The sequence below is a fragment of the Zootoca vivipara genome, chromosome Z1, assembly GCF_965207765.1.
Source record: "Zootoca vivipara chromosome Z1, rZooViv2.hap1.1, whole genome shotgun sequence".
Lineage (NCBI taxonomy): Eukaryota > Metazoa > Chordata > Lepidosauria > Squamata > Lacertidae > Zootoca > Zootoca vivipara.
The window spans coordinates 71,439,488-71,458,810 of NC_142583.1; the positions used below are offsets into that span (position 1 = coordinate 71,439,488).

At 49.3% G+C, this 19,323-nt stretch overlaps 1 protein-coding gene across 2 annotated transcripts; it reads right to left on the bottom strand.

Moving 5' to 3' along the window:
• Positions 1-529: 529 nt before the first annotated feature.
• On the bottom strand, positions 530-18,260 carry SMYD5 (SMYD family member 5). Of its 2 annotated transcripts, none has more exons than XM_035101136.3 (13): positions 18,145-18,260; positions 16,206-16,314; positions 14,478-14,614; positions 14,214-14,335; positions 13,022-13,091; positions 11,513-11,617; positions 10,755-10,817; positions 9,095-9,165; positions 6,886-6,992; positions 5,609-5,665; positions 5,062-5,156; positions 3,446-3,516; positions 530-1,059 (listed from the first exon to the last, which is right to left on the bottom strand). In XM_035101136.3, the coding sequence occupies exons 1-13, from the start codon at positions 18,238-18,240 to the stop codon at positions 909-911; spliced, it is 1,254 nt and encodes a 417-aa protein (XP_034957027.2). In that variant the 5' UTR covers positions 18,241-18,260; the 3' UTR covers positions 530-908. The 2 variants fall into 2 exon arrangements, with proteins under 2 accessions (XP_034957027.2, XP_088516802.1); XM_088660676.1 differs by having other exon boundaries at positions 12,991-13,091.
• Between the last annotated feature and the right edge of the window lie 1,063 nt (positions 18,261-19,323).

Consider the following 19,323-nt stretch of genomic DNA (forward strand, 5'->3'; position numbering starts at 1 on the left):
TTCCCGGCTTGTCAACATCCTTTCTAAATTGTGGTGCCCAGAACTTAAATTGTGCAGCCCTGCTTAGGGAAGTTTTTAATGACTGATGTTTTAATGTATTTTTAATCTTTTGCTGGAAGCCGCCCAGAGTGGCTGGGGAAACCCAGCCAGATGGACGCGGTAGAAATAATAAATTATTATTATTATTAATAACTGGACACAGTATTCCAGGTATGTTCTGACCAAGGCAGAATGGAGTGATATTATGATTTCCCTTGATCTGGACACTAGATTTCTGTTGATGGAGCCTGGAATAGCATCAGCTTTTTTTCTGCTGCTGCATCACACTGTTGACCCCTAGATCCTTTTCATATTTTACCACTGGCAAGCCCGGTGCCCCCCCCATCTTATATTTGTGCATCTGGTTCTTCCCAGCTAAGTGCAGAATGTGACCATTTGTCCCTGTGGAAATACATTTCCTTAGTTCTGGCCCAGAACAAAAGGCAAGACAAGAGCCTCTCCCTTATTCCCCCAAACACAAAAGCCGCTCTTTGTGTTGCAAATCGTTTTACTGCACCCAGGCAAGTGGAGAAATGGTGGTCAAGGGGTTCCTTCTGCCCATCCCCCTCTGCCCCATGGGCTTGGGGGGGGGAATGTTGCATGTTAGGGAACTGCCCCGTGGCAATTGGCGGGGAAGATCCAGCCCTCTTTGGGCGGGTTAACAGCTCTGATACAATGCAGAGAGGGGAGGTGCCAGGAAATGGGGCACACTTCTTTTCCAAAGGGACAGACTTCCCCCTTTGTGTCCTGGTGAAATCTCTGCCCTTTGCTCGGCAGCCAGTACAGGCCGCTCACGAGTCCAGGAATCTGCTTCCCAAGCCAATGTCGCTGTCGCCTCCAGAGAGAAACCCCCAGCCCAGCCCCCAGGGTCAAACGTCCGTCATCTCGTCCTCCAGTTCTGCATCATCCGGCTCCCCTTCGGCTTCCTCCTCCTCCTCGTCTTCCTCTTCCGATGTCACGTCCGGGTCGTTGGCTTGAGCCAGGCACTTGGGGCAGGAGCAAACAAACAGGTAGTTTTCCCTGGAAGGGGGCAGAGGAGGGGGAGAAAGGGGTGGGTGGCGATGGCGAAGATTTCAGTTTACTATCCTCCCGACACATAAGGAATCTCCAGGATTTGAAAAGCGTAAAGCACGGCAGAAATTAAAAACAATGCAACCATGTATTACACAATACATTTGTACTGTACTTTTGGAAACTCCCTGCCTGTTGATACACTTCTCTGTGCCTGCTAAAAACCATTTTTAGCAAGCAAACCATTTTGCTCTGAAAGGTAGGAGACTCAACAACAGGAAAAAAAACTTTCTGGCAGCGAGAGCTGTTTGACAGTGGAACAGTCTCCCTCGGGACGTAGTGGACTCTCCTTCCTTGGATGTTTTTAAGCAGAGATTAGGTGGCCATCCATCATGGATGCTTTAGCTGAGATTCCTGCATTGCCGGGGGGTCAGACTAGATGACACTTGGGGACCCTTCCAACGCTGGTTCTACGATTTCGTAGACAAGCCACACACACCCCGACATTCGGAAAGCCGATGTGAGATTTAAGCTGCTTTATTTCATGGATTGTTGTTTTACACTTCCGAAAGTCTTAAATTGCAGTTAATCACTCCCACTGATCATTTCATTGCGTTATCCTCTTTTGTAAACCGCTTTGAGGGTTTTTCCTTTTGCAATCAAGCGGCGTATGAATTTTGTGAAATAAATAATAAACTCCGTAGGCTCTCCTACGTATTTTGGAAAATGGTTTCTCTGCCTCTCTGCTATGTACTTGCCTAAATCGTGACCCAATTTTGCAGGGTGGCTCCCGAGACCGAGGAGCAGCTTTCTTGCCTATATTGGGGAGCTGTTGGGCGCCATTTTGAATCCCAATGGCAGACCGAACCTTTCAAAACTTAACCTGGTTCTATCTGCCCATTGAAGATCAGGCAGCAACCGAGAGCTAGGCAGATGCCATTATTATAACTACAGTAAGTATTCATTTTTATTTATATCGTGTTTTTCCCTCGGACCAGGACTGAAGGCAGCTTACACAAATCAAGAGAACCCAATATTTTTTTTGGTGGTTTGAGCCCACACAGGGACAGCTGTGAGCAGGATTCATGAATCTGCAGGGGGTTGGAATACGTGACCCTTGGAGGGGTCCCTTCGACAATTAAAACATGCAAAAAGCCAAAAACATATACAGTCGTACCTTGGAAGTCAAACGGAATCCGTTCCGGAAGTCCGTTCAACTTCCAAAACGTTCAGAAACCTAAGCATGGCCTTCTGATTGGCTGTCGGATGTTCGGGTTCCAAAGAACGTTCGCAAACCGGAACTCTCCCGGGTTTGCGGCGTTCAGGAGCCAAAATGCCCGAGTACCAAGGCATTCGGGATCCAACGTACGACTGTAAAAGATAATAGCTAAAAAGCAATTAAACTGAAGCATAATTAAAACAACTGACAGCTGAAATACAAAACAGACCCTTTAGTCTAGCTGGGGTCTCTCTTATCTGTCCCCTAGGAAGGTTTAAGTATCCCTTAAGTGCCCATTGTGGGAAACCCACGAGCAGGATCCGAGCACGAGAGCAACTGTCCCCTCCTGTAGTTTCCACCAACTGGTACAGTGGTACCTTGGTAGTCAAATGACTTGGTACCCAAACAATGCAAACCTGGAAGTGTTCCAGTTTGCAAACTTTTTTCAGAAGCCGAACGTGCTCCGTTTTGAGTGTTATGCTTCTGATTTGAGTGCCACACTTCCGTTTTGAGTGTTACACTGAGGTCTGTCTGTTTTTGCTATATATTTTTTGCGTTTGTGTTTTTGCGGCTCTATTTTTGGTTGTTTTTGTGACCGCGTGGAACCCAGTTCAGCTACTGATGGATGGATTGTGTGACTGCAGTACTGTACACTGTTTATTGCTTTCATTTTATGCATCAACGGTCTCGTTAAGACAGTAAAATTAAATTGCTGTTTTAGGGGTTGTTTTTAAAAGTCTGGAACAGATTAATCCATTTTGCATTGCTTTCTATGGGAAAGTGTGCCCTGGTTTTGGAAGGGACTTGCGCAACGGATTAAGTTTGAGAACCAAGGTGCCACAGTATTCAGAAGCATTGCTGCCACCAGCTGTGGAGGCAGAGCAGAGCCATCCTAGCTAGTAGCCATCAAAAGCCATCTCTCTGTCCTCCATCAATCTGCCTCATCCTCTTTGGAAGCCAAGCAATCGCTGCCTCCTGTGGCGGGGAGTTCCGCAGTCTAACCCCGCGCTGTGCAAAGACGGATTTTCCTTGCATCTGCCCCGAATCTTCCAACGTTCAGCATCGCAAGGATTCCTTGATGGGGAGCTATGCCTCTTGCTCCCTGCCCATCCCCCCAGGCCTCTCCTAATATTATGTTGGCATCCGTTGGCATCAAACTTTGCTGCCCAGGCTTACCGGAGGGTCTTGTTGCGGCTGTGGCGGCTTCGCTCCCGTTGGCAGCAGTCTAAGTAGCTGATGCAGATCTCCTGTTCGGGAATGAGGAATGGCACACACTGAAGGCATTTTGACCCAAACAGAGTGGCATGCCCAACATTTCTTTTTAAACCTCTGTGTATATTCATCAACCTATTTTCTTTTTAATTTCTATGTTTAAAAAAGAGCTTGCTACTTGATGTTTATCTTTGTAGGTTATTTCATCTTTGTTCTATCCAGCTATAAATTAAAAACAAACATATACTGTGTTTTTTCCGTGTATAAGACTATATTTTCCCCCAGATTTTTAAAGTTTAAAATTGGTGGTCATCTTAGACATGGAATGATGCAATTATTTATTTCTTAATTTGGGGCTCAAAAAATAGGGGTCGTCTTATACACGGAAAAAATACGGTATTTATTTATAATAAAACATAACAAAACATAGTTACAGATGCCAATTTAAATAAAAGCAAAAGGGAAAAGGGAATATCTAGAACTGAGCGCATAGGAACAAATTCCCATACCAAGATAATTTAATATCGCACGGTTCCAAGTAGCACAAACAGATTTGTGTTATCCTGTGCCTTATTGCTCCTGTACATTATAAAAATAATAATATTCTGTTTTGTTACTGTTATAGTTTGGTGGATTCTCTTTTTAATTGTGTTTTAATCTTGTGAACCGTCCTGAGGACTTTTGATGAAGAGCAGTATGTAAAACTAGTAATAGTAATAATAGTAATAATAATAATAATAATAATAATAATAATAATAATAAACATGCTAAAGGCATTCTCTTGGATTGGATTCTTACAAATACTGTAATAGGTTAAGATTTGGTGAAGTACAATAACAACTTTGTAAAATATACAGTTTGGGGTTCCCCCCTCTTTATTTTCCCTTCTACAAAGGTTCTGTCTCTATTTTTCTTTTTCTCTTGTTTATTTACCTCTCACCCTGTTTAGTGCGTTTTGCATTTTCAATAAAGATGTTGAAAAATAAAAAAAGATAAAGCCATTCTCTTGCTCTCTGGATCTCAACATAATTAATCATAAGCTTTAAACATGCATACTGTGTCCCAGATTTTAGTTACCCATTCCTAACTTTGGGACACGTCCCAGCTCAGGAGATACCCAATGTCTTGCAACAGGGCTGAAAAACTCGGGCCCCTCTCACCCCCTGGAGGCTGGTCCATTCAGGAGACTGAGACACCGGCCCACCCACCTCTTTCTGGCTTAGAATCACAGAATTGTAGAGTTGGAAGGGACCCCCAAGGGTCATCCAATCCAACCCCCTGCCACGCAGGAATTTTTTGCCCAACACGGGCATCGAACCCATGGCCGATTGCAGGGGGTTGGACAAGATGACCCTCGGGGTCCCTTATGGAACTCATTCTCTCTTTCTCTCGCTCTTACTTAACAACCAGCCCAAGGCCCATCAGCTTCCTCCTTCTCCTTAAGTTTTAGCTTGCCGTCGCAGAGCTCATCTGGGAAAAATAGGAGGATGCACAACCTCTAGCGCCACCTAGTGCTGGTCTCCTGGACCCCTGCCCTACCAGTTTCCGAAGGGCCAACCCACAGCCTCCAGGGCTCTCACCTCTCCTGGCCTGATATCCTCCAAAGCCGTCAGGTGCAGGAGGAAATTGTTATCCGGGAATGAGGTCTCCGCATTGGGGATGCAGCTGTGGTTACCTGAGGAAGGAAGGGAGCAGAGTGGCCATGAGCTTCAAGGAACAATTTCCTGTGTGATTTATTTATTTATTTATTTATTGAAATATGAGAGCCATCTTCAAATATCTCAAGGGCTGCCAGGTGGAGAATGGAGCAGGCTAGTTTTCTCCTGCTCCGGAGGGTAGGACTCGAACCCGTGGCTTCACGTCACAAGAAAGGAGATTCCGACTGAACATCAGGAATAACTTTCTGACAGTAAGAGCTGTTTGACAGTGGAATAGACTCCCTTTAGAAGGGGGCAGACTCTCCTTCCTTATAGGTTTTTAAGCAGAGGTTGGATGGCCATCTGTCAGGGATGCTTTACTTGAGATTCCTGCATTGCAGGGGGTTGGACTAGATGACCCTCGGGTCCCTTCCCACTCGATGATTCTATAAAAAGTGTTTGGGCAGATTATTCCTCCCCTGCTACTTACAGCAACTCTGCAGCATGTAGAGGCCAGAGCCTTCGCAATTCAGAAATTCCCCTGTCTCTAAATCGAAGAGGGAGGAAAGAAGATATGAGAGGCAATGTCGGTCTCTTGATAATCCCCCCCTTTCCCAAAGAGAATCCTAAATGCAGGAATCAGGCACAGTAATAACCTCTCACGGATAGTGGTATAGACTCTCCATCCTTGGAAGCTTCTAAGCAGAGGTTGGGTGCACATCTGTCAGGAATGATTGAGTTGCGATTCCTGCACTGAAGGGGGCTGGACTAGATGACCCCGGGTTCCCCTTTCAACTCTAGGATTCTATCAGTATACCAGAAGGAGTGTCTCCTCCCCCATCGTTCTGCCTGGACACTGAGGTCCGGCTCCGAGGGCCTTCTGGCGGTTCCCTCCCTGCGAGAAGTGAGGTTACAGGGAACCAGGCAGAGGGCCTTCTCGGTGGTGGCGCCCGCCCTGTGGAATGCCCTCCCATCAGATGTCAAGGAAATAAACAACTATCTGACTTTTAGAAGACATCTGAAGGCAGCCCTGTTTAGGGAAGTTTATAACATTTGATAAATCATTGTATTTTAATATTGTGTTGGGAGCCGCCCAGAGTGGCTGGGGAAACCCAGCCAGATGGGCAGGGTATAAATAATAAATTATCATCATCATCATTACATTTATACGCTACCTTTCCTCCAAGGGGCTCAAGGTGGTTCTCTTCCTCCCACCCGTCCCATGGCGACATCAAGGTTCGATCCAGTTTCACCGGAGCGTTGGAGGAGATCAAGCACCCAGCCCATCAGGCAAAAGAACAAGATGGATCTTTGGCCTGATCCTGCAACACCTGGTCTTGTGCTCTCCAAAGCAGAAAGGGCCTGGAGGTAAGCCATGCATGGACCCAACATTCTTACCAGTTCCTCGGCGATGCCAGGCAGTGGCATAGCTTGGTATGCCAGTGCCCAGGGCAAGACCACTATCAGAGCCGGGCAGCGGCAGTGATTGGGGGGGGGGGAGTTTATTTTATTTTATTACTTCATTTCGTGAAATTTTTACACCGCTTGTTTTTAAAGAAAACCCTCAGAGCATTTGATTTTTTTCTTTTGAAATTTTGCACACACTTAAATTTTGCACCTGGGACAACAGTCCCTCTGCTATGCCACTGATGCCAGGCATTCGACAACACCGCCACAACCAGGGGGTGCCAAGCGCTGGGCACCTCCCACCCATGAAAGCACGGACCCCCGTCGTTCGAAAGCCCCCCTCATTTCCCGTTCACTGACCTCTCTCCATGTCCTTGTACAGCTGGTTTATGAAGGTGTCCAACTGGTCTCGCTCCCGAGGGGGCAACTCCAAGGAATCGCAGGCATGGACCCATTGGCTCAAAGAGCTGGATGGTGAGAGAGAGAGAGAGAGAGAGAGAGAGAGAGAGAGAGAGAGAGATGGCATCAATTCCTTCCATTTATAGAGTCTGCCTCTCTGCGGGGGCTGGCAAGGAATTGCCGGCGGGGTGCCACTACCAAAAGCGCCCTCATTTTGCTGGGCAGGGGCACGCCACAATTCACACCTCCAACTCTGGGACGTCTAAAGGATTTGCAGCTATCCATAGGACGCCGCCACTGAAAACGGGGGTAGACAACATGGTGCCCCTATCCAGACATTCTACAACTCCCATTGGTCAGCATGGCCAACGACCAGGGGTTGTGGGAGTTGTGGTCCTAAGAGAGCACCACATTGGCAGTGCCTTAAAAGGTAGCCCAACGCCGTTATACCCATTTCGCAGGTGGCGGGGAAGAGCGACTGAGGTGGAGGGCCAATGGTGTTTTCGTGGTGACTTCACAGCGGCTAAAGCGTGATTTCAACCGGGGAATATCCAAGCCACTGAATTCCGCTCGCCACAAGCAAGGGCTGTAGCGCCAATTGGTATTTTTTATATACCAGTGAAACCCAGCTGACGGGGTTGCACCAGCTCAGTCTGTTGGCCAGTCAGTGTTATTTGTCCAATGTTACGTCTCAAATGGCTGAACTTATTTAGAGCAACGGAGACACTTTGTATGGATCAGTATCTGGAGAAGCCTACAAGCTGTATCTATCTATGTCCAAAACTATTTTAGTGAGCCTTAACTTCTGCATAATCTGCTCATCAATGGCTCCTCTTCATCCTGGAGAGAAGTGACTAGTGGGGTGCCACAGGGTTCTGTCTTGGGCCCAGTCTTATTCAACATCTTCATCAATGACTTGGATGATGGGCTTGAGGGCATCCTGAGCAAGTTTGCAGACGACACCAAATTGGGAGGGGTGGCTAATACCCCAGAGGACAGGATCACACTTCAAAATGACCTTAACAGATTAGACAATTGGGCCAAAGCAAACAAGATGAATTTTAACAAGGAGAAATGTAAAGTACTACACTTGGGCAAAAAAAATGAAAGGCACAAATACAGGATGGGTGACACCTGGCTTGAGAGCAGTACATGTGAAAAGGACCTAGGAGTCTTGGTAGACCACAGACTTGACATGAGTCAGCAGTGTGATGCAGCAGCTAAAAAAGCCAATGCAATTCTGGGCTGCATCAATAGGAGTATAGCATCTAGATCAAGGGAAGTAATAGTACCACTGTATTCTGCTCTGGTCAGACCTCACCTGGAGTACTGTGTCCAGTTCTGGGCACCACAGTTCAAGAAGGATACTGACAAGCTGGAACGTGTCCAGAAGAGGGCAACCAAAATGGTCAAAGGCCTGGAAACGATGCCTTATAAGGAACGGCTTAGGGAGCTGGGTATGTTTAGCCTGGAGAAGAGAAGGTTAAGGGGTGATATGATAGCCATGTTCAAATATATCAAAGGATGTCATATAGAGGAGGGAGAAAGGTTGTTTTCTGCTGCTCCAGAGAAGCGGACACGGAGCAATGGATTCAAACTTCAAGAAAGAAGATTCCACCTAAACATTAGGAAGAACTTCCTGTCAGTAAGAGCTGTTCGGCAGTGGAATTTGCTACCAAGGAGTGTGGTGGAGTCTCTTTCTTTGGAGGTCTTTAAGCAGAGGCTTGACAGGCATATGTCAAGAATGGTTTGATGGTGTTTCCTGCTTGGCAGGGGGTTGGACTGGATGGCCCTTGTGGTCTCTTCCAACTCTATGATTCTATGATTCTGCAGCAGCAAGCTATCTGAACCTTTCTCTGCTTCCAGGTGGTGACTGGTACCGGGAGCAAGTTCTACTGCACAGGGATCTCACCCTGAGATTCCCATTATTACTGCCTCAGTACTTTCTACCAGGACTGACAGGGACTCTCCAGGGTTCAGGCAGGGGAAATGAACCCAGGATTTTCTTAATGAAAAGCAGATGCCCTGCCCTTGTGATCTACAGCCCTTCTGACTAGCTCCTCAGACCGCAAAGTTAGGTCTTGAAGACAATGTATTCCGCTAAGTCCTAATTAACCCCCAGAGTGCCCAGGCGAGTTCCTGGGAGAGGCTAAAATCCACCTGAACTTACCTGGTCCCTATCCCTTGTCCGTTGGTGCCAACGAGGGCGAAAAGCGACCGGAAGCCTTCCGGGGAGAACCACTGCCAGGAGGAGATAGCAAAGAGAAATAAATGGTGATGGTAAACAGCATCCCTGCCCCAGATGATGAGCGCCTCCTGGGACTAGAGGAGTGGGATGGGGGGCCCACCTTCTCTCGGTCCCGCCACCCTCACAGGACACTTGGTGGGGGATGCAGGACAGGGCCTTCTCAGTGGCTGCCCTCAGACAACTTTGGAACTCCCTGCCTAAAGAAGCTAAACTTCTTGCTGTCGTTTTGCAGGCGACGACCGTTTCATTCTGAAAGGCCTTTGGCAGGCTTCCCCAAACTAAGGCCCGGGGGCCGGATGCGGCCCGTGAGGCTGTTTTATGCGGCCCCTGGCACTCCCTGCCGCCGCCTGCTCTTAACAGCGCGGCTGCCCACTTCCGGGTCGCTGGAGCATCGGAAATAGCTTGTGCGCATGCACAAGCATGATTTCCGGCACGCTTATGGGTTGGAGGAGGCCCATGTGCATGCGCACAAGCTATTTCTGGTGTTCCGGTGACCCGGAAGTGCGCTGGAAATCGCGTGTGCACATGCGTATGGGTGCACGCTCCCACGTGCTCCGGCCCACAGCACAATTGGCGCTGGTGGCACCGGCCCTCAGCGACGTAAGTTTGGGGACCCCTGGCCTTTGGGAATGGAGCGCTTTTACTGAAAGGGCTGGTACCGTGATGTTTTCATTGTGATTATCCATGTGTGTTTTAAAAGGTTTTATATATGCAGTATAAACACCGGCAACTGGGAAACCCTGGCCTGCGAGCGCTCCAGTTGGAGAACAGCCTTTACCAAAGGTGTCATGGGCTTTGAAGAAACTCGATCTCAGGACGCAAGGGAGAAACATGCTAAGAGGAAGGCACGCTTGGCAAATCCACGCCGTGATCAACTCCCGCCTGGAAACCAACGTCCCCACTGTGGAAGGACGTGTGGATCCAGAATTGGCCTCCACAGTCACTTACGGACCCATTGTTAAAATCATGTTTATGGAAGACAATCTTACTCGGCTACGAGTGATCGCCAAAGAAGATATACGGTATTTATAGATAGGTATATATTTGTAGCTAGATATTGATATATAGTTTTAGTTCTATTAATGTTTGATTGTTTTTAATGACACCACACTATGTTTTTAGCTGTTCTTATTTTATTTGTAAGCGGCTTTGCATCCCTGTAAAGAGGAGAATAAAACAGTGGAATCTCAGTTGTTGAACGTAATCCGTTCCGGAAGACCGTTTGACTTCCGAAACGTTTGACAACTGAGGTGCAAAGGGCTGTCGGCAATTTCCATTGAGGAATGGGAAAACGCGCAGCGGAAGCCGTTCAGCTTCCGGGGCGCGTTCGAAAGCGGAAGCAATCACTTCCGGGTTTTCAGCGTTTGGGTTCCGAAACGTTTGGCTTCTGAGACGCTTGAAAACCGAGGTTCCACTGGAGAAGACAGGCCCCTGAATCTTTCTCTCTGGAAATTCGGGATTCCAAAGTATTTGACGGGGTCCAGAAAACTTCCCAAAGGGAATCTATTCTCTATTCCAGACCCCGCTAAAGGAGAAACTTGGAGCCTAGAACTGCTCCCAGCTACAAAAAGGCTGGCTTTACCCTGCTGAGATGGTCGTCGTAAAGGGCTTCGGTGAAATGCACACGCAGGACTTCCAGCTGGCCCTGGAGGGGTGGAGGAAATCACAAGTCATTCGACGTTAGGGATAATGGAAACGAATCCATGCTTGATTCTGTCCCCGCAACCTTCTCGAACCTGGGGCCTTCTGGATGTTTTGGACTACAATTCCCATCAGCTGCCAGCCCATGAGATCCTGCCCACACTTATCTCTGTGCTTTTACTAAAATCTGAGATAAGAACAGGATCAGGCCAGCAGTGCATCCTGGGACCAGCCAGATGCCTGCAGGAAACCCGCAAGCGGGATTCGAACACAAGAGCCCTCTCCCCTCCTGCGGTTTCTAGCAACTGGTATTCAGAAGCATCGCTGCCTCCGACGGTGGGGGCATATAGTCATTGTGGCTAGTGGCCATGAATAGCCCTCCCATGCTCCATGGATTTGTCCAATCCTCTTTTCAAAGGTTTGGTGGCCATCCTTGCCTCCTGTGGCAAGGAGTTCCATAGGTGAACCAAGATAATGGAAATGGCAGGTTGTTTTCTATCGACCACTGCACATGCACAGGGTAGGCAGGTGCAGGATAAGATTTTGATGCTTCCTTTGGGTCAAAAGAGACAGGCAGAAAGAAAGAACCGCAGAACCGAAGAGCTGGTACCCCCAAGGGTCATCTAGTCCAACCCCCCGCAAATGAACAGATCACCAGCCCCAGAAGATCAACCCTTCCATCATCACAGGGTTCCCAACCTTAAATTTATCTCCCAGGAGTTTGTGGACAATCTCCTCTTCCTCGTTGGCTGTTTTGCTGCAGAACTGAGCAAAGAGTTTGATCCACCAGTCTTTGTCCTTTGCCTGCAAGGAAACAAAAAAATCGGCTTTCACTTCTCTCGATGTAGGGAGCTTCTGGGGAACAACCGAGGCAAGAAGATGTTGAAAGGCACCCCCACCCTTTCTCACCTGGCCCCCAACATGCTCCCCACTGCTCTCCCTCTCCCAGCCCCTGCACTCTGCTCTCCTTGCATGCTTCGGCCAGGCTGGGATGCATCCCTGAACTGCAAGGATCACAGAATCTCAGCACTGTAGACTTGGAAGAGACACCCAAGGGTCATCTAGTCCAACCCTCTGCAACGCAGGAATGACAGCACGTGTCTCCTGCTTGCCTGGGCGGAAGGGTGTGGATCAATGTTTGTGCGCATCTCTCTGGTGTTTGCTGGAATGCGGACAGCTGTACTAAGCAGAAGTCACAACTCCTGCTCTGCCCACTATTGCCATGCAGCCCTCAGAAGCTCACCCAAGAGGGGAGGTGGCCCTTGGGAGCCAAAAACCTTCCCCAGCCCAGACCTAGCCTTTCTTTAAAGCAAAATAATTTTCTTGTTTGTATGCCGCGCAGATGACTGGGTTGCCCCAGCCACTCTGGGCAGCTTCCAACAAAATATTTAAAAACACAATAAAACAGCAGACCTTAAAATTTCCCTGGCACAGGGCTGCCTTCAGGTGTCTTCTAAAAGTCAGAGAGTTGTTTATTTCTTTGACATCTGATGGGAGGGCGTTCGACAGGGCGGGCGCCACTACTGAGAAGGCCCTCTGTCTGGTTCCCTGTAACCTCACTTCTCACAATGAGGGAACTGCCAGAAGACCCTCAGAGCTGGACCTCAGTGTCCAGGCTGAACGATGGGGGTGGAGACGCTCCTTCAGGGATACTGGACTGAGGCCATTAAGGGCTTTAAAGGTCAGCACCAACACTTTGAATTGTGCTTGGAAATGAACTGGGAGCCAATGAAGATCCTTTAGGACCAGTGTTATATGGTCCTGGCGGCCACTCCCAGTCACCAGTCTAGCTGCCACATTCTGGATTAGTTGTAGTTTCCGGGTCACCTTCAAAGGTATCCCCACATAGAGCGCATTGCAGTAGTCCAGGCGAGAGATAACTAGAGCATGCACCACTCTGGCGAGACAGTCTGCAGGCAGATAGGGTCTCAGCCTACATACCAGATGGAGCTGATAAACAGCTGCCCTGGACACAGAGTTGACCTGCGCCTCCATGGACAGCTGTGAGTCCAGAATGACTCCCAGGCTGCGCACCTGGTCCTTCAGGGGCACAGTTACCCCATTCAGGACCAGGGAGTCCCCCGCACTCGCCTGGCCCCTGTCCCCCCAAAAACAGTCCTGTCTTGTCAGGATTCAACCTCAATCTGATAACCAGCATCCATCCTCCAGACACTCACACAAGGCCACAGATCTTGGGGTACCACAAACCTGCTTGACTGTGGCAACCATTCTGGCCATGAGCATGATGCTTGAAGTCTCAGGGGGGTAATGGATGTTCCTGGAGAAGAAGGGACGGAAAGGGATTTCTTCTTCACATAATCACAGACGAAACAGAGGGGAAAGCAGAGTGCTCCAGCCCTAGCAGAATCTACCCCAAATAATAAACTGGCATTATTACTTCATATTCCTGCGTATAAGACTACTTTTTAACCCAGGAAAATCTTCTCAAAAGTCAGGAGTCATCTTATACGCCAGGTCGTATTTCTTAAATGGCGAATATATCCCAAACTATATATTTTAACTGGAAAAGTTGGGGGTCGTCTTATACGCTCAGTCGTCTTATACGCAGGAATATATGGTATTCTCTCTTTTTTTTCCTCTCCCGCTATTCAGCCAAAATCAGCTCCCACAGCATCTTGCAAATATCTGCAAAGGAAGTCCCTGACCTTAGAATTTCCTCCTCTCTGGTTTTAATCTGTGCATTTTTTTGGTAAGATTTTTTTTTTAAAAAAAGAAAATTGCATACTGTCCTTCATCTGTACAAGACAAGAATGCAAAATCAATCATAAAAACAGCACAGACCACTAAACCCCCCTCCTCCCCACCCCAAAGCAGCTTTCAGTTGCAGTGGCAAAAAGCGACTGAACAAACAATAGGGTTGTATAATAATAATAATAATAATAATAATAATAATAATAATAGTTATTTAAGCTGCATGGCCCACCTTTCAGGGGGGTTGTAGCAGCTGATTCCCTGCCTCAGCCAAGGAGGTTAGAGCAGATGATCCTCAAGATATTTTGGAGGATTCTAAAAGGTGGAGACTATATTTTGTTTTTAGGTGCTGCATGTACAGTTGTGGGTTTTTCATGAATAATAATTGTTTTTTTATAAACCCTGGTGCCCCATTCATCCAAGCAATGGGGGTACACCTTTTCAGTCAACCAAAAGGTTTCCAAACTGGCTAATCTAAGCAATTAAGCCCCGCAGCCTGATTTAAAAAAACAAAACAAAACAAATAACCCTCTTTTGTAGCCCCAAGTCCTCTCTGCTGTGGACAGAAAAAGTCACTTTATCATTATTCATTAAATCTGCATAGCCGCCCTTCATCCGTATGTCTCAGGGCGGTTCGCAACATCAAAACACGCGGTTTAAAAAACCCTCAAAAATGAGAAATAAATACCTCCAGGCCTCCTGCAGTTTGCTGAGCGGGTGGTTGGGGTCCTGCCTGGAAGGCCCCAGGCACAAAACCTGGTGATACTGCTCCCAGGCAAGCTGGCGGCACTCGGCGCTGCAATAAGCCACCTAAGGAGCAATAGGAAACGAAGCACAGCTGTCATCTAAGGGGACTCCCCAAACCTTTAGCACAGCCCTTCGGCAGCCAGGGAAAGGCTACCGAGATTTCCAGGCTATGCGAGGGGACGCGAGCCGCCTGCCTCACACTTACTTGGCAACCGGGGCAGTGCTGGTGGAGCTCTTTCCGAATGCTGCACTGCTCTGGGTGAGGAAGGGCTTGGGACTTCCCCAGGAGCCTCTGGGCATTTTCTTCCGCCGTCTCCAGTGCTCGCAAGCAATGGTCGCAGGCTGGAGGGGAGATGGGGAGCAAGAGCCATGAAGGAAAGTAAGAGAAGCAAGCGCTGGAAATGTAAAACAATAGAAGGGGCTTTTTTTCCATATGTGGTGGGATTGTAAAATGATAAAGAAATATTGGGGGAAATATTGGGTGTGAGCGCCTGCGGAATTGTAGCAACTGAATAGCGATTTGTGATTTTAGCAATTCTCCGGTAACTTTTGCGGGCTTGCAAGACCAAAAGCTTAAATTGGCTTGGAGTTACAATTCTACCAACGACAGCGATTTTCAGCCTGTAACCCAATTTTAAGGGAGCGGCTTATATTCGGGTCTTCCCCCCCCCCCCTTGAATTTTAAAGGTGCAGCTTATTTGCGGCGAGTGCGGCTTATATTCAGGCCAACACGGTAATACTTATATTTATATAGGTATGTACTGAAGCGATCCATTGAAAAAGCAAGTGTACCAAAATGAATTATTGCAAAAATAATAAGAAAAATATTTGGGTGGGTGGGTGTGTGTGTGCCAAATTTTGTCCTCGCTCAGAGCACCAGATTACCAAAGGCACACAAGGTATACAATACAGGATACAGAAGTCCTTACAGTATCCGAGGTTATCCTAAATTGGACTAGATGAGTATCCAGAGCGGCAACTCCAAAGGACTTCTCTGCGCACACTGGAATTTCCTCTTTCTCCCCTGCCCTCTTCAGCCCCTCAGCTGCACACCCTCAGAATCAGCAGCGTGGGGTCGGGGATCCTCTGGAGGAGATTTTGGGGGTGCACAGGGGTAGGAGATGAAATGCAAGCCCCTTGGAACCCCCTTCTGGCACAGTGTGGGATACAGTCCAATTTCTAGATAATACACACAGAGACACATATGCGCAAACCCCAATGCACACATTGCAATGTCTTATCCAAAAAAACACCAAGATCATGGCCACTGGTCCCATCACCTCCTGGCAAATAGAAGGGGAAGAAATGGAGGCGGTGAGAGATTTTACTTTCTTGGGTTCCATGATCATTGCAGATGGTGACAGCAGTCATGAAATTAAAAGACGCCTGCTTCTTGGGAGAAAAGCAATGACAAACCTAGACAGCATCTTAAAAAGCAGAGACATCACCTTGCCGACAAAGGTCCGTATAGTTAAAGCTATGCTTTTCCCAGTAGTGATGTATGGAAATGAGAGCTGGACCATAAAGAAGGCTGGTCGCCGAAGAATGGATGCTTTTGAATTCTGGTGCTGGAGGAGACTCTTGAGAGTCCCATGGACTGCAAGAAGATCAAACCTATCCATTCTTAAGGAAATCAGCCCTGAGTGCTCACTGGAAGGACAGATCCTGAAGCTGAGGCTCCAAGACTTTGGCCACCTCATGAGAAGAGAAGACTCCCTGGAAAAGACCCTGATGTTGGGAAAGATTGAGGGCACAAGGAGAAGGTGACGACAGAGGACAAGATGGTTGGACAGTGTTCTCGAAGCTACCAACATGAGTCTGACCAAACTGCAGGAGGCAGTGCAAGACAGGAGTGCCATGGGGTCACAAAGAGTCGGACACGACTAAACAACAACAACATCCCTAAATGGATTGAGAGGGCCAGTCTGCTCACCTCTATATTTATACAGGGCATTCCAGAGGAACTGGGCAGACACCACGGGCTTCTCGATGAAAATCGTTTCCCCCTTCTTGATGTTTCTAGTGGCGAAGAGTCCTTTGCCCTTTTAACATCAACATAACAAAAGATAACAATAATAATAATAAGCTTGGTTTGGAGACAGGACGGCAGCGGGAAGGAGGAAGAGAAGCACCACATGGAACCAGCAGTTGCCTAGTCGGCTGGGGCGAGCTAAGAAACAGCTCCGGACGACCAGGTAGAGACAAGGAGCTTGGATTTCTTGCTGAGGGCAGCTCCTCTTCAAAGCGATTCAAGCGCATACTCAGTTATGACATCCTCCCGGTGGAGACAAATGACCGCCCTACCGTACCCCAACACGAGTCGTTAAAATAATCCGTAACACACAATGGCAGCCCAAGGATGAGAGCACCGGGGGTGAAAGGGCACACCAGGCTAAATGGAACCTGCCCCAATTTGGTCTGATCCAGATTATCTGGGCTTGCTATTAGTGGTCTTCACCCAGTGAACGCCAGTTGTGCCCCAACAGCAGAAGCTAACGATGGTCAACACAGTACACATTTCCCCCTCTGGGATAGCTCAGTCTGGAGAGCAGGAGACTCTTAATCTCAGGGTCATGGGTTCGAGTCCCACGTTGGGCAAAAAGATTCCTGCATTGGAGGGGGTTGGACTAGATGACCCTTGAGAGCCCTTCCAACTCAACTGTTCAATTATTCTAATGGGCTGTGTGCCCACTTGTGATTCCCTGCAAACAGCTCATTCAGGCACACAGCCCCCAGCATTGCCATGGCGGCTACTAGCCGCAGTTAGCCTCTTATCTTCCATGAATTGGTCTATTCCTCTTTTAAAGAAATCCAGGTTAGTTGCCACCATATAGGAGGCAGCCCTCTTCTCCCTGCTCACAGCAACTTGGCAGAGTAGGAATCCGCCTATGGGCCCCATGCCTTTTAGGGGCCCCGCAGGAATGGATCAAAATAATGTGGATTTGTTTCATGCAATAAAATCGGTTTATTAAAATTGTCGGTTGGCAAAATCAAAAACGTATTAGGAGGTAATCCATCGGCGAGGGCTCTCTGCAACACCTAGGCCAGCACCCTGAGCTCACAGTGGCCAATCAGTTGGACACCGCAGAGAGCCAGCAAGCAGGATTCGGGCGCAAGAGCCATCGCTCCATCCTGGCTAGCAGCCCTGCCCCCCCCCCCGCTTTCCGTAACAGCCCCGTCCGAATTGAAAGCCACAACTTGCCCAGGAAGAACCCAAGAAAAAAAAAAGCCTTGCCAAAGCCCCTCCCGCCCCAGCCCAGGTTCCTGTCGCCAGCCAGATGCCCAAGATGCTCCCAACAAACAGAACCCACCGCAGCATCAGCTCTCCCATTGAGCTTGCCAGCGCTCAAGTGGGGTTACTCGGGAGCAAGTCCCGTCGATTTTACTGGAGGCTCCCTCCAACCTTTTGGCAAGCTGTCACCATCGCCAGATCGGACCGAGCCCCACCCCGCCCAGGATGGCAGTCTCAGCTGATGTGGCGACGCTGGCCCGGGCGTGGTTGCGCTTGGGGAAACCCGGCCGGATCCGGCCCCAGGAGCCCGCATCTCTGCAGGCACCCCGCCCTGCGCATCTTTGCTCCGAAGCCGGCCCCCGCCGCCCGGCATCCTGGCACCCCGGGTCCGCGCCCCCCGCTGCAACAGAGGCCGCTTTGCGCCCTGGGCGCATTGGATGGAGGGTTTGCTCCCTTGCAAGCGCGCACAGCAGCCAGCCACTGCAGCGGCACCCTTGCGTTTCCCTGCAGGATCTGGCAGCGGGGAGAGGGAGAGAGGAGATCCCCTTCCCTGCAGCAGAGGATCCACTGGATCCGCAGCAGCAGCAGGAGGAGGTGTGGCGGGGGGGGGGGAAGCAGGGAGCGGCTCCCTCTTGCTCACCTTGACGTTGCTGATGAATCGCACCTCCAGGGCTCGGCGGGCTTGGCCGGCGGGGTCCATACAAAAGGAGAACGTGTCACTCATGGGAGCCGCCATCTTGGCCCAACTCTGACCCTGCCCGCCAGGAGGAGGAGGAGCAAGAAATGCAATTGCAATCGCGGGAGGGAGGGATCGCAGCTCAGTTTGCCCGTCGGGAAGGATTTCAGATTTGCGTTCGCGTTGCGTTGCTCTCCGGCCTTTCTCTGCAAGGAGCGCCAGGTGGCGCGCGCGGTGCCCCACCCGCCGGGCTTGGCTTCCCGTAACAACAACCCTGCGAGGTAGGGGGTGCCGAGAGGCTGCTGCTGCTGCTGCTGCTGCCGGGCCCAAGGCCCAGCCCAGAGAAAGCTGCCTGCAAAAGTGACATGAAAGCTGGCAGCAACCACCCCGCCGCGTGGGAAGCCCTTGCAGACAACCTCAGTGCTTCATCCTCAAATGCGCAGTCCTCCATTGCCTCTCGAACATAGCCACCAACTCCTAATTGTCCGGAGTCCCTTCACCACCCCCCAATAAAATATTTGTGTGTCGCCCCCCCCCCCTCCCCAAGTTGATGGGCATTGCCATTCAAATAGTTTGCATGTGCCATGTCTTGCAATTGGTTATGATGGGTGGCGCTTTCCTGCCCCCCTCAATGGTTTATTCAAGTTGACACCCCTGCTGCCAAGACAGGTGCCAACCAGAGTTGGAAGCAGGTGTGCCATCTGTGGGACCGCCCCCCCCATTTTATTTTATTTTATTATTTTTGTAACACTCGATGGTAAGGGGGGGAACCTCCTTTGTCTCTTAACATGGCAGGTGTACCCATTATGCCCCAGGGTGATGGCGTGGGATTGGCGCCTTTTTGTGGCTGTGGACGTGGAGCAGTGCAGCCAATATCCTTGTGGGGAGACACACTGGGTGGGACTGGTGGACTGCAAGCTTAACATCAGGAGAGCCTGCCGGACCAGGCCAGTGGCCCCTCTTGTCCAGCATCCTGTTCTCACAGTGGCCAGCGGCGAGATGTTTGTGGGAATCCCGCAAGCAGGATCCGACCACAAGCCATACCTCTCCCCCCTCCTGTGGTTTCCATTGCTGCCTCTGACCCTGGAGGCAGAGCAGAGCCATCGTGGAGGATAATCAATAATAATAAAACAGTCTACAGAT

Excerpts from the sequence above, each read along its gene's own strand:
- SMYD5 (XM_035101136.3), bottom strand. The coding sequence starts at position 18,240 with ATGGCGGCTCCCATGAGTGACACGTTCTCCTTTTGTATGGACCCCGCC. Across the intron at positions 13,092-14,213 it reads AAACTGCAGGAGGCCTGGAG|GAACATCCATTACCCCCCTG; the intron begins GTATTTATTTCT and ends CTTCTTCTCCAG. Across the intron at positions 3,517-5,061 it reads AGGATATCAGGCCAGGAGAG|GAGATCTGCATCAGCTACTT; the intron begins GTGAGAGCCCTG and ends ATTCCCGAACAG.